The following is an 11867-nucleotide window of genomic DNA, read 5'->3' on the forward strand; positions in this document are numbered from 1 at the left end:
ACTACATTGGTTGTTTCCTTTTTATTTTAATTGTAAAAGTCTATATTGTTATAACGTCACGTCGCATGACATCGCTTTTCATGACCGTACTCTAAATCCAATTCATTTCAATTCAATCAAGGTTTTGTAAATATAACTGGCAGTCACAGTCTGAATGAGACATTTGTGTACAGTGCAAGTAAAATACAACATATATATACAACTTGCAACGATAAGAAAACGTATAAAATTGAATGTAAACCATACTAAACTATATTCCATTAATAAAAGTGTATAAAAAAGAGCTTATAAAGGACTGTTGTTGATACAAAGTGTGACATCCATGTATAAATTGATTGATTTTCGGGCTTGAGTTCTGATATTTATGATTTGATCAGCTCCTAGAGAATAGCGAACTTTTATGTTATATAGATAATTACTTAGGCCTGTAAGTCATTTTCTGAAATGAAATAGATACATGGGATAAGGACCTATATGAATCATGGCCAAACGTACTGCACGTTTGCCGTGTGTGGACGGTGTGGGTGCGTGTGTGTGTGTGTGTCAGTGTGTGTGTGTAGCCAATGGTGGATGTGCACGTATAGCTCTATGTTGTATAGTGGAGTAGAAACAAATGTAGCCTTTTCAAGAGATAACAGTAATTGCCAATTGCATGTTGAAATCAAATATGTTGATATTTCGATATGAGATGCTTTAGAAGACAGTGCTAACATTGCCTTATTTAATTTGGTAGGGAGTTTCAAATATTCGAAAACAAAATAGATGTAACGTAAACTTAGCTACACGATGATATAGGCGGAGATCAACTTCCCAGGTATTCTATAATTCGAAAGGACTGACCTGTCCGTAATAACCATGGTGGTACATCTCTTTCTGTTAGAAATCGTGTCTCATTTCATAATATCATTGACCTTAAATTTCCGTCTCTTTCAGCACAATTCAAGAATCACTTAGTTTGATGCTGTAAAAGAGCGTTTCATATTTAATGACAACCAGAAAATGATTTATTTTTTTTAACTTTAGGGTTCAATCTAATAGTCGCAAACAAATTTTATGTAATTGCCATATTAACCGAAGCGTGGTTAAAGGATGATATTAATAAATCGGAGATGAACACCCCAGAGTATTCGATAATTCGTATGAACTGACCTGGTCATAACAGCAATGATGGTACAGCACTTCGTTTTTCAAATCGGGTCTCATTTCATAATATTATTGACCTTAAATTTCCGTCTCTTTCAGCACAAATCAACAATCATTTAGTTGTTTAATGATGTATAAGAGCGTTTCAAATTTTATTGAAACAACCCGAAAATGATTCTTTTTATTTTTTTTTTTTAATATACAGTATAGGATTCAACCTGTCACTATCACATTTGCTCATGAAGAATTAAATATACTGAAATCGGACAAACTTGCGGCCACCAGTGTTGACGGAATATCTATCAGGCTTCTAAAAGCTGCATGTCGGTTATCGTTAAATTCATATCTCCTTAATATTCCTTTGACAACAAAAATATTTCCGGATAAATGGAAAGTTGCAAAAATTCCTCCAGGTTATAAAACCAGTGACCGAGAAGATATCGGGAACTAAAGAACCATATCTGTTCTTCCTGTTGTATTAAAACTATTGGAAAGAACAGTTCGCAATCAACGCTTAAACATTTTGAACAGAAAGCAAGTTTTAAGACGGGAGCAGTCTGGTTTTAGACCACACCATTTGAATTCTCTGACCTATGTTACCGATCATATTTAAGAGGAATGAATAAAGAATATGCAACTGGAATAAATTTTGTGGAATTAAAGATGACATTGACACGGTGGACTAGGATATATCATTAGAGAAGTAACAGGCTGGTACAGTCAATGGTCATGAGTTGCAGTACTGTCATAGTTGGATGACAGACTCCGAGTAAATAAAATAGATGAGCGCATGTCATCACTCGCCCCAGTTACAATTCGGCTCCCACGGAGTTCAACATTAGGACCGCTGGTGTTTAAAGTATAAATAAATAGGTTACCCTTTGCTTTCACTGGTCTACAATGTGAAGTACATGATATTTGCTGATGATACTGTACTGCTGTTTAGAGCAACAAAAAAACATGAATAACGAAATGAAATGTAACGCAGACTACAAATGGCAAAAAATGATTTCTTCAAAGTAAGCTGACGCTGAATTTAAATAAGACAAAGTTTGTTGTTAGGCACTCGTCAAACACTTACAACATTTTCTTTTCTAGATTTGTAACCTCTTTAATAGTCACATTGAAAAATTTAAAATCATATTCAAATATCTTGGCGTAATGCTTGATTTTTTTCTCTCTCCCTTTTCCCCAAGCGAGGTTTTATTTTTATAATTTCAATACATATTAACATTAAATACTTATTGATTGAATGAAAAAAATATTGGCTAAAGACTAAGTTACACCGTATATTCAACACTTCTTCCAGCTTAGAATTATTTTCTTTGCTAATACATTCAAACCTGAAAAACAATCTTAGCAGCGATTTGAATTTAAAAAAAACAAAGCATGCGGGTAAATAACAGAACCGTTGACAATCTTGTTAACGTAACATTTAATTGTATATTGCGCATAATGAACAAATATATAGGAGAGTATATCTCTTGTTCCCTATTTCCTTACCTACAACTAATATTATTTGGTTTCTTTGTAGTTCTACTTCGAATAGGTGAAATATTAAATAACATAATATTTTCCAAAACAAATCACATCCTTGCAATACACCAAAAGTGAAACATTGAATCAAATTTTCCACAAGTGTTGCATACATTATTATTAACAATTTGCCATTGATGTAAATTTTCTTTTATAATTGTTTAACTTTTTTATTACGAATTTGCTTAAATTTAAATGAAATTTCATCCTTCCAAACTAATTAATTATCTCAATCTAGAAAGGAGTTCAAAAAATAAATGACAATTTGTTCTCTTTACTTTTTCCGTATTAACAAACGATAGTTAACTTACACTTTAATAACAGACACATTTACTTTATCGCCTGTTTATATTTCTATATGATTCGAAATATCATATTCATCTTCAAAATCATTGACATCAATTGATCTAACTACCACTCAAGAAATGCTTTGTTCAATTTTGTATATTTAAAATCCAATAAGAGCTGTTGTGCGTTCACTTTTTTCATTCATTAATGTAGAGTCATTCAGAAACCATTTTTAATCAAATTATATATTTTCAATAAACCTGCATCTTGCCATTCTTCCATATTTCTTACTTTAAACATATCAAAAATGTTTAGTTCTGACCCAGTACAAAAAGATCTACAAATTAGACATTCTGGCAAAATACCAGTATCTTGACATTTGTTTTCAATTAGAACCATCCTCATTAAAGAAACGAGATATCTAAGCAAAAAACAACAAAAAAAGTGAAAATATTTCACTAGCAACGTCAATCATATTCTATTCACCATTTCCAATATCGTTTATTATTAATCACGTTTAATTTCATTATTTTTTTTAATTCCATGCGAAATAAAATAATAGTCTATTCAATATCTGTTAAATCGTGTTTTGTTACTGGTACAATTTTTGTTGCCGCTAACATTTTCAAACAATTATTCTACCATAAAAAGTAAGATCTCTCATTTTCCACATATTCAATACATTTCGACTTTTTTTAAATCTATATTTACATTCCAGTTTAAATCTTTTAACAATTTCTTATTTTCGCCTACATATACTCCTAAATGTTTAACATGTTGATCCGTATATATAGTTTCATTATCATAATACAAAATTTCTACAATGTTCATTGTCATAACTTCTGTCTTATTCCAATTTACTTTCGGACCTGCATAGTCTCCAAAGTCGTCAATTTCATTCATAATATATTGTACATCATTAACATAATTCACAAATAATGTCGTACCGTCTGCGTCTTGGGAAAATTTTAGACCAGCAATACCTAAATTTAGCACTGAATATATCGATCTCTTAAATGTCTTTATTTTGTCTTATTCTACATGCTATTACATGCTAATATTTCCACTAAAGATGTTAAAAAGTAATGCCGATAATTGGCAACCCTGGCGAACTTCTTTTTTAATAAAAATCTTTTTTGAAATCCATCCATTATTCATCACACGACCAATGGCATCACTATAAAATGTCTTTATCCAGGTGAGAAAAAAAAATTCTTTAAACTCGAATTTACAAAATACATGAAATAGGAAAAATGGGATTCATTGTCAAATGCTTTTTTTTTTAATCTAAAAAGAATATAATCCCTGAGCTACTGGATGTCTTTAAATAATGTATCACATCTTGTACTAACTGTATGTTTTTTTTTGCGGATTTTTTCTTTATGAAACCTCTTTGGTCAGTTGAAAAGATACTCGTTAAAACACGATAAGGTCTTTTAGACAGTAATCTTTCCGCAATTTTAATATCGAAATAAGCCATATCGCCCTTCTCAAATAACAATTTGATTATACCCTGTCCTTGGGAAGAAGAAGATAATGTTTGCTTTTGTTACCCCTCATTTAAACTCGCAATAACCAATCTTTAATTTCTAACCGAAAAACCTTATATAACTTCGCACTAAGACAATCACATCTTGCTTGTCTATTTGTTTGTTATGGTTTTTGTTTAATTTTTTAGTAAATTTCAACGAAAGTCTTTGAAGAAGTCTTCATTATTGATAAATATTCTTAGTTTGCCTTAAATCATTATTTGGTACATGTATATAAAATTTGATGATTAATTTGTCTATAATTTCAACCTTTAATCAAATCGTTGTCTAAGCTAAATGACAATCTTATCCTCTAAAAATAAAACTATATACAAATAAGTTGATAAAAATGAATAAATGATTTAACTTTCATACAACTTTTATGAAATATGCAAGGAATGACTATGCGATGGTCTCACTATGAACATGACTGACAAAGAAAGCGGACAAAATATACAGTTCCTCAGGTAGACAAAGGAACATCCCTTCATGTGACACCTGTGACACCTGTTCTACACATTTTGACATAATAGCAGTGAAGGGATGTTCCTTTGTCTACCTGAGGAACTGTATATTTTGTCCACTTTCTTTGTCAGTCAAGTTCATAGTGTCTACAGACATTTCAAAATTAACGTTTTAGCATTGAGCTTAATATTTTTGATCTACTGCTTCTTTTGATCAGAAAAACCCACTCGACTACGGCGCCTTTACACAAAACCTGTTTAGTCTCTCTGCAAATGCCAACGATTATATCGGTTTACTTTAACGGCATCTCAAAATTCGCACGATGGTCTGGCGAACAATTGGTTGCGCAATGGCATACGTGATGGGATTGATAAGACTATTGGAGTACGACGCCCAGCGAACAAATTCTGTAACGCTTGCATGCTTACTCTTGCTGTCGAGGGCGATAATGGCTACGCTACTTGGCAACCAAGTCAAGAAGAACGCTACTGTGATCAAAGTCAGAGTTCGCATTACTTTGTTGTTATTGGATGTGGATAGTTGACTAGGTTTCACACGACTGTCCTTGGCTAGTGGTGGCCCTGCGACCCTGCGAGTTTGTATTTTTTGGGATGGATCCGATCGACTATGTAGCTGTCGGGAATAGGTTTCTGGATCTTCTCTTCTGGGGTTATCTTTTGAAGGTCTACAAGAGCAGATGCTATTCGGTTGGTTTGATGTTGAGTCCTTAGTATCTGTTTCTTGTTGGACTTCGACGATTCCTTGCTGATTATGAACGTTGACCACAGTATCATCGTTTTGAACACCACTGGCATTGATATCGATTCGGGTACCATCATCATTGTCAAGACTTTGATCGTGAGGGTCTGTCAAGGAAATGTCATTCGTTGTTTCACTCTGAAACTGAGTGTTTGTGTCACCTTCGGCTTCGTTCATTGGTTTGAGGTTGAATCTCTTCCACAAACTTCGGCTACCAGAGGCTTTCACTGTAAAGTTTATCTTGATATAAATAACTGTAATAATGACAATGGGAATGGCAAATCTGGCAATTGTAACCGCAATACTGGAATAGAAATTTCGGCCATAATTTACCCAAAGGAAGCCTTTCTTAGATGCTGTATGAAATGGTTCCACCATGTTCCAGATCGTGGTGATAGGAACCCAGAAGAACAAAGCAACCACCCAGCTGAGGCCATTGACAAGGTGCGCAATTCTTTTCTTCTTACGTCGAAAATGCAGGATTGGGAAGGAGGTTGCCACGTAACGGTCCGAAGCGATCGCGATGATACCAAGTACGGACACACCAAGAATTGAGTTCTGAATACCAAGAAAGAAATGCCCGAGGATGTCTCCAAAAATCCACTTTCCGAATAAATTGACGGTGCTACGGATCGCCATCATATACCCTACTAGAAGATCAGCGATGGTGATGTTGAGGATGTACTGGTTGGAATAGGTGCGCAATTTTCCTTCGATATGGAATGCCCTCAGAATCAAGGCGTTCATTGCCACTGTCAAAGCTGATAGTGAAAAGAGTAGGCTAAAAACAACAACTGAGCCATCAGTAGAGTTCAATGTCAGATTGCCTGGCTCTGAGCTGAAATCAAGCGTCGAGTTTTCCATGACGTCTAGTCCTGCACAGGTTACTGGTTAGGAGTAGAAAGGAAGAAAATTAATGATAATTGATGCAAACCTTGACAAAGCTGGTACTTTGATATTTCAACAAATAAATAGTTAAACAATTTTTTACAGCAACACAACATCAGCAACTGCGGTAAACATCAACAAAACTTGATGTGACTAAAATCTAAATTACAAAATGACAAGAAAGATTATCACCTCGATCCGGCAAAGTAATGTTCCTTTCGTAATGATGGATTTAGAAGTATCTAGTCAGAAATGACGAAGCGAAGATCTTTTTATAGACTAACGCAACACGATGTACCGCGACCATTTTTGATTGATAGTCGAATTCATATACATTATATAAGTCGCGATAAAGCGTGGGTCGATACAAAGCGGAAGGTGCTCTTTCTCAGCAAGCGAGTTATCTAGAGGAAATTAAAGTGTCAATATTCCGCCATTTGGATGTCTATTCATCATAGGTGCATTGTTCAAATCATGACCCTATCTGGATAAAAATCGCAGCTCTGATTAGATTCGGGGTAAAAGACTTGGTATGCATGAAAATCATCTGGGTCGACTGTGGTAAATTTGCAGTCTTTAAGTCGTGATGGAGCGTTGGTCTCAACAAAGCGGATAGCGCTTTTTGTTAGCAAGACTCTAAAGGAATAGTGAAGTTAATATATACTTGTAGATAGATGTAATACATAGCGGTTATTTTGATAGAAGTATTGAACATGTACAGTGCGTCCCAGAAAAAAAGAAACCGAGGATTATCGATGTGTTTCAATAATCGAAATTATAATTAATAAATGACACATATTTGCACAGCTTAGATCCTCCTATTTCATTTTATGCAACTCATATGATACATATTTCACGCATTAGTGATAAAAAATATTTTGAAGAGAGAGTACCAAAAAGTCATTCGGCGAACGGTATCTGAATTTCAAAGATAAAATCACATTGCTAGAAAGTTCATTTTCTGCCCTTTGCTATGAAACCCCAATCAGGAAAAATGAGCGAGGAATATCAAAGTTCTGTATGTTTAAAGTATAGGCCTCTAATTCATATATTTCCATAATTTGATTAAACGAATTCGTTTTCACTGGCTGCTTGTCGTAGCAACAAACAGATTTGACAAAAGACTTAACTCCGTTTCGTTGACGATCAGCCATGCATGAAGTCTTCTTTGATAATTCTCGGTTTCGTTTTTTTCTGGGACGCACTGTATAGTCATATCAAAAATAATCTATAGGTCGTGATAACACGAACCGTCGTCCATATACGCCTGGTTTCGATAGTACCAATATTCCGCCAACCAGATGTCTGTTCATAGGTGTATTAATCATATTGTAACCTTACCTTGATAATCTCGCAGCTCTGATAAGGGGCGGTGTAAAAGTATGCAAGGGACCCATTGAATCACCTGGGTTGAGTATGGCAAACGTAAATAAATGTCCTGCCAGACATGTCGAAGTAAGTTAGAGGCTGCAGAATTTTGAAACCATTCGAGACCTTTCATATTATGTAACGACGACGCCACCCTTTCTTTCTCTCTCTCTCTCTTTCTCCCTTTATCTGTTTTGTACCCGATATGAATATTCATCATTTTCTCTACTCCTCTTTCTATCGCTCAAATTCGAACTTTCATCATTCTACCTTTCATCTTTATGCCCCTCCCCCTCTTCTGGTTCTTTCAGTATCCCTCATTTTCTACAACATGTACATCTACATCCAGAATACAATAATAGTGTGAGATCTCAAATTAATATGCTCTTTCACTGTAGCTAATACGGGGATGGTGTAGAGCAGTCCTGTATACAAGAAGTGATATTTCTGGCACTTTGTATGCAAATTAGCTATGGTGAAAGAGCATATTAACTTGAAATCTCACAATTGCATTTTGGATAACTCGGACGTCAAATCTTCAAAGCGGCATCACTGGAAATTGTTTAGGAAGAACAAAATGGCGAAAGATTCGAATGACGACAAATCGGAACTAGGTAAATATATTTCATTTTGTTCATAGAGTGGCTTCTTTGTTTCTTTACTGCTTTCTCTTTATTCATATTTCTTCCAAATTTTAAAGGAGTTGCATCTATGTATGCGCTGTATAAAGAGGCATTTGCATTCTCTTTTGCAACCACCAAAGTTCTATTTCTGTCTTTATCTGCATTTGACCTTCAAATACTGTTCAATGATTCTTCAGCAGTTTAGTAGACGGCTTGGCATAGCTCTGTGAACAAGTTGGAGCTGCTTCTGATAATAATGCTCAGCTGCAATTTGATTTGCCCAATGTTCAGATTGAACTCCTCACCTAGCTCCAGTCCCTCCTTTTATTAAATACAGGAACTGGAGAACCAGGGGCCCGTTTCATAAAACTTGTTATCTATAACAACTGCTAAATGTCTATGACAAATTTGCTCTCAGCCAATCAGATGCCATGATTTCAGTAGCTTATAACAGTAGCTTGTAACTTGTTATTGATATCAAGTTTTATGAAACAGGGCCCAGATGCCTTTGCCCTCCTCTTTCGATCGTCTCTCTCTCTCTATTTCTGTATTACTTCTCTTATCCTCCTTTGACTTCTTGAGCAGAATGGTAGAACTGTGTTCTTATCTGTTTTCTGCTTCTTCAGTAGTGACATTTAATAAGTTTCCCTGTGACTTCACACGTGCAGTTCGAAAAATTTCTACTGGCAATCAACTGTTTCTAGCATTCCTTTTCCTCTCTCGAATAGGTTTGAGTAGCACCTGTTTGAGTGTATAGTGTGCCCCTACACCCCTGTCTTAACTTGTCCCGTAAGACTCATTCAGTACTGTTAGTAGTCATCTTTAGTGCATTAACAAGAGATGGTGACTTCAAATGCTATATCATCTCCTGATTATCCTGCCATTTTCTGCTGCCCCCATCTTGATCTCTACTTATCCTTCCCCGTATTTTTCCGTCTTCCTGATGGTCACTGGCTCTCGCAAGGTCTACGTGTCCGCTGTTTTCATTGAGACTCTCCTATCAAGACTCCTGCATTTCCTTCTTCTTCGGCATCTCCGCCTGCTTCCCGAGCCCTCTCCTCAAGCCCTTTCCTTCAACCGTTGCCACCTTGGCTACTTCCATTCTCATCCGACTCGATGACGGACGTACCTGAACGATGAAGCAGTCGCTTGTTCTTCAGCCTTGTCTTGATCTCGACTAGCTTGGACACGATGTCATCCAGAGCCTTTGGTCTGAGATGAGGTTCATTTTCGCAGCAGTGCTCTCCCACCGTCACGAGCTCATCATCGTCAATAAACTGATCGATCATGTTAAGCTGTACCCCGACAGCGAAAATGTCCGTGCTGGCTGAAACTTGTGATCCAGCAATGTCAAGTAGCTCAGGAGCGATGTGTGGAAACTTGAGCCGCTGGGATTCTGGGATTAAATCTGAGAATGATCTTTGCTCAGTGTAGGCCATGGTCGTCACCAGCCCCATGTCGATGATCACCCCATGCCAACGCTCTCCTCCGATGTTCCAGGAGAATGTTATCTCCCTTGATGTCATTGTGGAGGAGACCAAAGTCGTGGATGATGCTCACACCCCGAACCAGGTCCTCGGCAATAGCAACCATGTTCCATATTGAAGGATATAATATGGGATCTATCACCTGCAATGCATCATGAAGCCGGTATGGCCTTCTCGTCTGACCGCTTCCAATGAACTCTGTTACAACACAAAGCTCTCTGCCCATGGTGATCGTACCAACCATCTGGGCGAAGTAAGGACAGCCCTTGAGCAGTTCTAAGACCAGAGACTCTTTTCTGGTGCGCCCTTGATTAGCCTTCCACTCGTTTTCGGCTGCCTCTCCCTTCAGATGAGCTGGAACGTAGGGTCTCTTAATGGCCACTGGCTTGGAGAGTCCATCTAGATGACCAAGCAAGACAATTCCAAAGGATCCATTGCCAATCATATCCAGCTCCAGCTTGGATGAGTCGTCGGACTTTGATTCTCTCAGGGTTGAATGGTCGAGCTTCTTGCAGCGGAGAGTGGTCAATGAGGCAATAACTGCATGGTCGGATTGGCTATGGACATCGTTGATGGCGCTGTTGGGATACATTTCATTGTATCTCATCCTGCAGATAATAAAACAATTAAATAAAGTTCAGAAATGAGCCACAACATGAATTATAGTAGATTATGGATAATACACTATGATTTGCAATTTCAAAAGAGAGAATAGATATTGATATCAACTAGCCTGGAGGAACCAATTATCTTATAACAGTTGACTTCTGTCTCTGATCGATCAATTCAACGTAATAATGATACTATGTGAGTAAACAAATTGGTGGAAAAGATATTTCATCCAAACATCATTTCTTTACGCAGCCCTAGATTATTCTCATGCACTATGCATTTTTTCAATTTTTTCTCTTTTTGTGATGATTAGTAGAAATATTATTTTCAGATTAAACATTTCTCTAACCTTTCCATGTGGTCGTAGAGGCGTTTGATCTTATCAGTCTGTCCGTCTGTCTCATATTCCAAGAGTCCGATTTTCTCGTCCAAGCTCTGGTTATCTTCTTCAAGTGTCCTATTCTGCTCCACCAGTTTCTGTGTGAGTCTCTTGGCTGCTTCGTCGCACTCCATTAGTTTCCCGGTTTGAGACTCCAGAATGGCCTTGTCTTTCTCTAGGGAACTAGAAACACAAGAAGATTGAAATTCGGCAACATTATCCCTTAAATGTCTTTAAAAAAAGTGATAGTTAACCATTTAAAATTATTAGAATAAACATTAAAGGAGAGGGGTTTTTTTGCAATGGTTTCTTAGCATTATACAGTGCGTCCCAGAAAAAACGAAACCGAGAAGTATCGATGTTTTATCATAACTTAATCACAACCATAATTAATGAATGATACATATTTGGAAAGCTTAGAGTCTACTCTTTCAGTTGATGCTACTCAGATGATGCATATTACATTTCCATTTTCATAATTTTAACAAACGAATTCGTTTTCACTGGGTGCCTGCCGTAGCAAAAAGCAGATTTGACAAAAGGCTTAACTCCGTTTCGTTGACAATCAGCCATGCATGAAGACTCTCGTCTACGGCTGATTGTCAACGAAACGGAGTTAAGTCTTTTGTTAATTTTGTTTATTGATACGGCAGGCAGCCAGTGAAAACGAATTCGTTTAATAAAATTATGGAAATGCAAGCACTACTTTAAACAAACAGAACTTTGTCATTCCTCGCTCATTTTTCCTGATTGAGGTGTCATATAAAAGGGCAGAAACTCAACTTTCTGG

General features: G+C 36.6%; 1 protein-coding gene across 1 annotated transcript; it reads right to left on the reverse strand.

Moving 5' to 3' along the window:
• Positions 1-5258: 5258 nt before the first annotated feature.
• LOC105436766 (muscarinic acetylcholine receptor M2-like) lies at positions 5259-9888 on the reverse strand. The gene is made up of 2 exons (XM_030976126.1): positions 9687-9888; positions 5259-6607 (listed from the first exon to the last, which is right to left on the reverse strand). The coding sequence occupies exons 1-2, from the start codon at positions 9886-9888 to the stop codon at positions 5259-5261; spliced, it is 1551 nt and encodes a 516-aa protein (XP_030831986.1).
• Positions 9889-11867: the final 1979 nt, after the last annotated feature.

The sequence above is a fragment of the Strongylocentrotus purpuratus genome, unplaced genomic scaffold (assembly GCF_000002235.5).
Source record: "Strongylocentrotus purpuratus isolate Spur 01 unplaced genomic scaffold, Spur_5.0 spur5_scaffold_8, whole genome shotgun sequence".
NCBI lineage: Eukaryota > Metazoa > Echinodermata > Echinoidea > Camarodonta > Strongylocentrotidae > Strongylocentrotus > Strongylocentrotus purpuratus.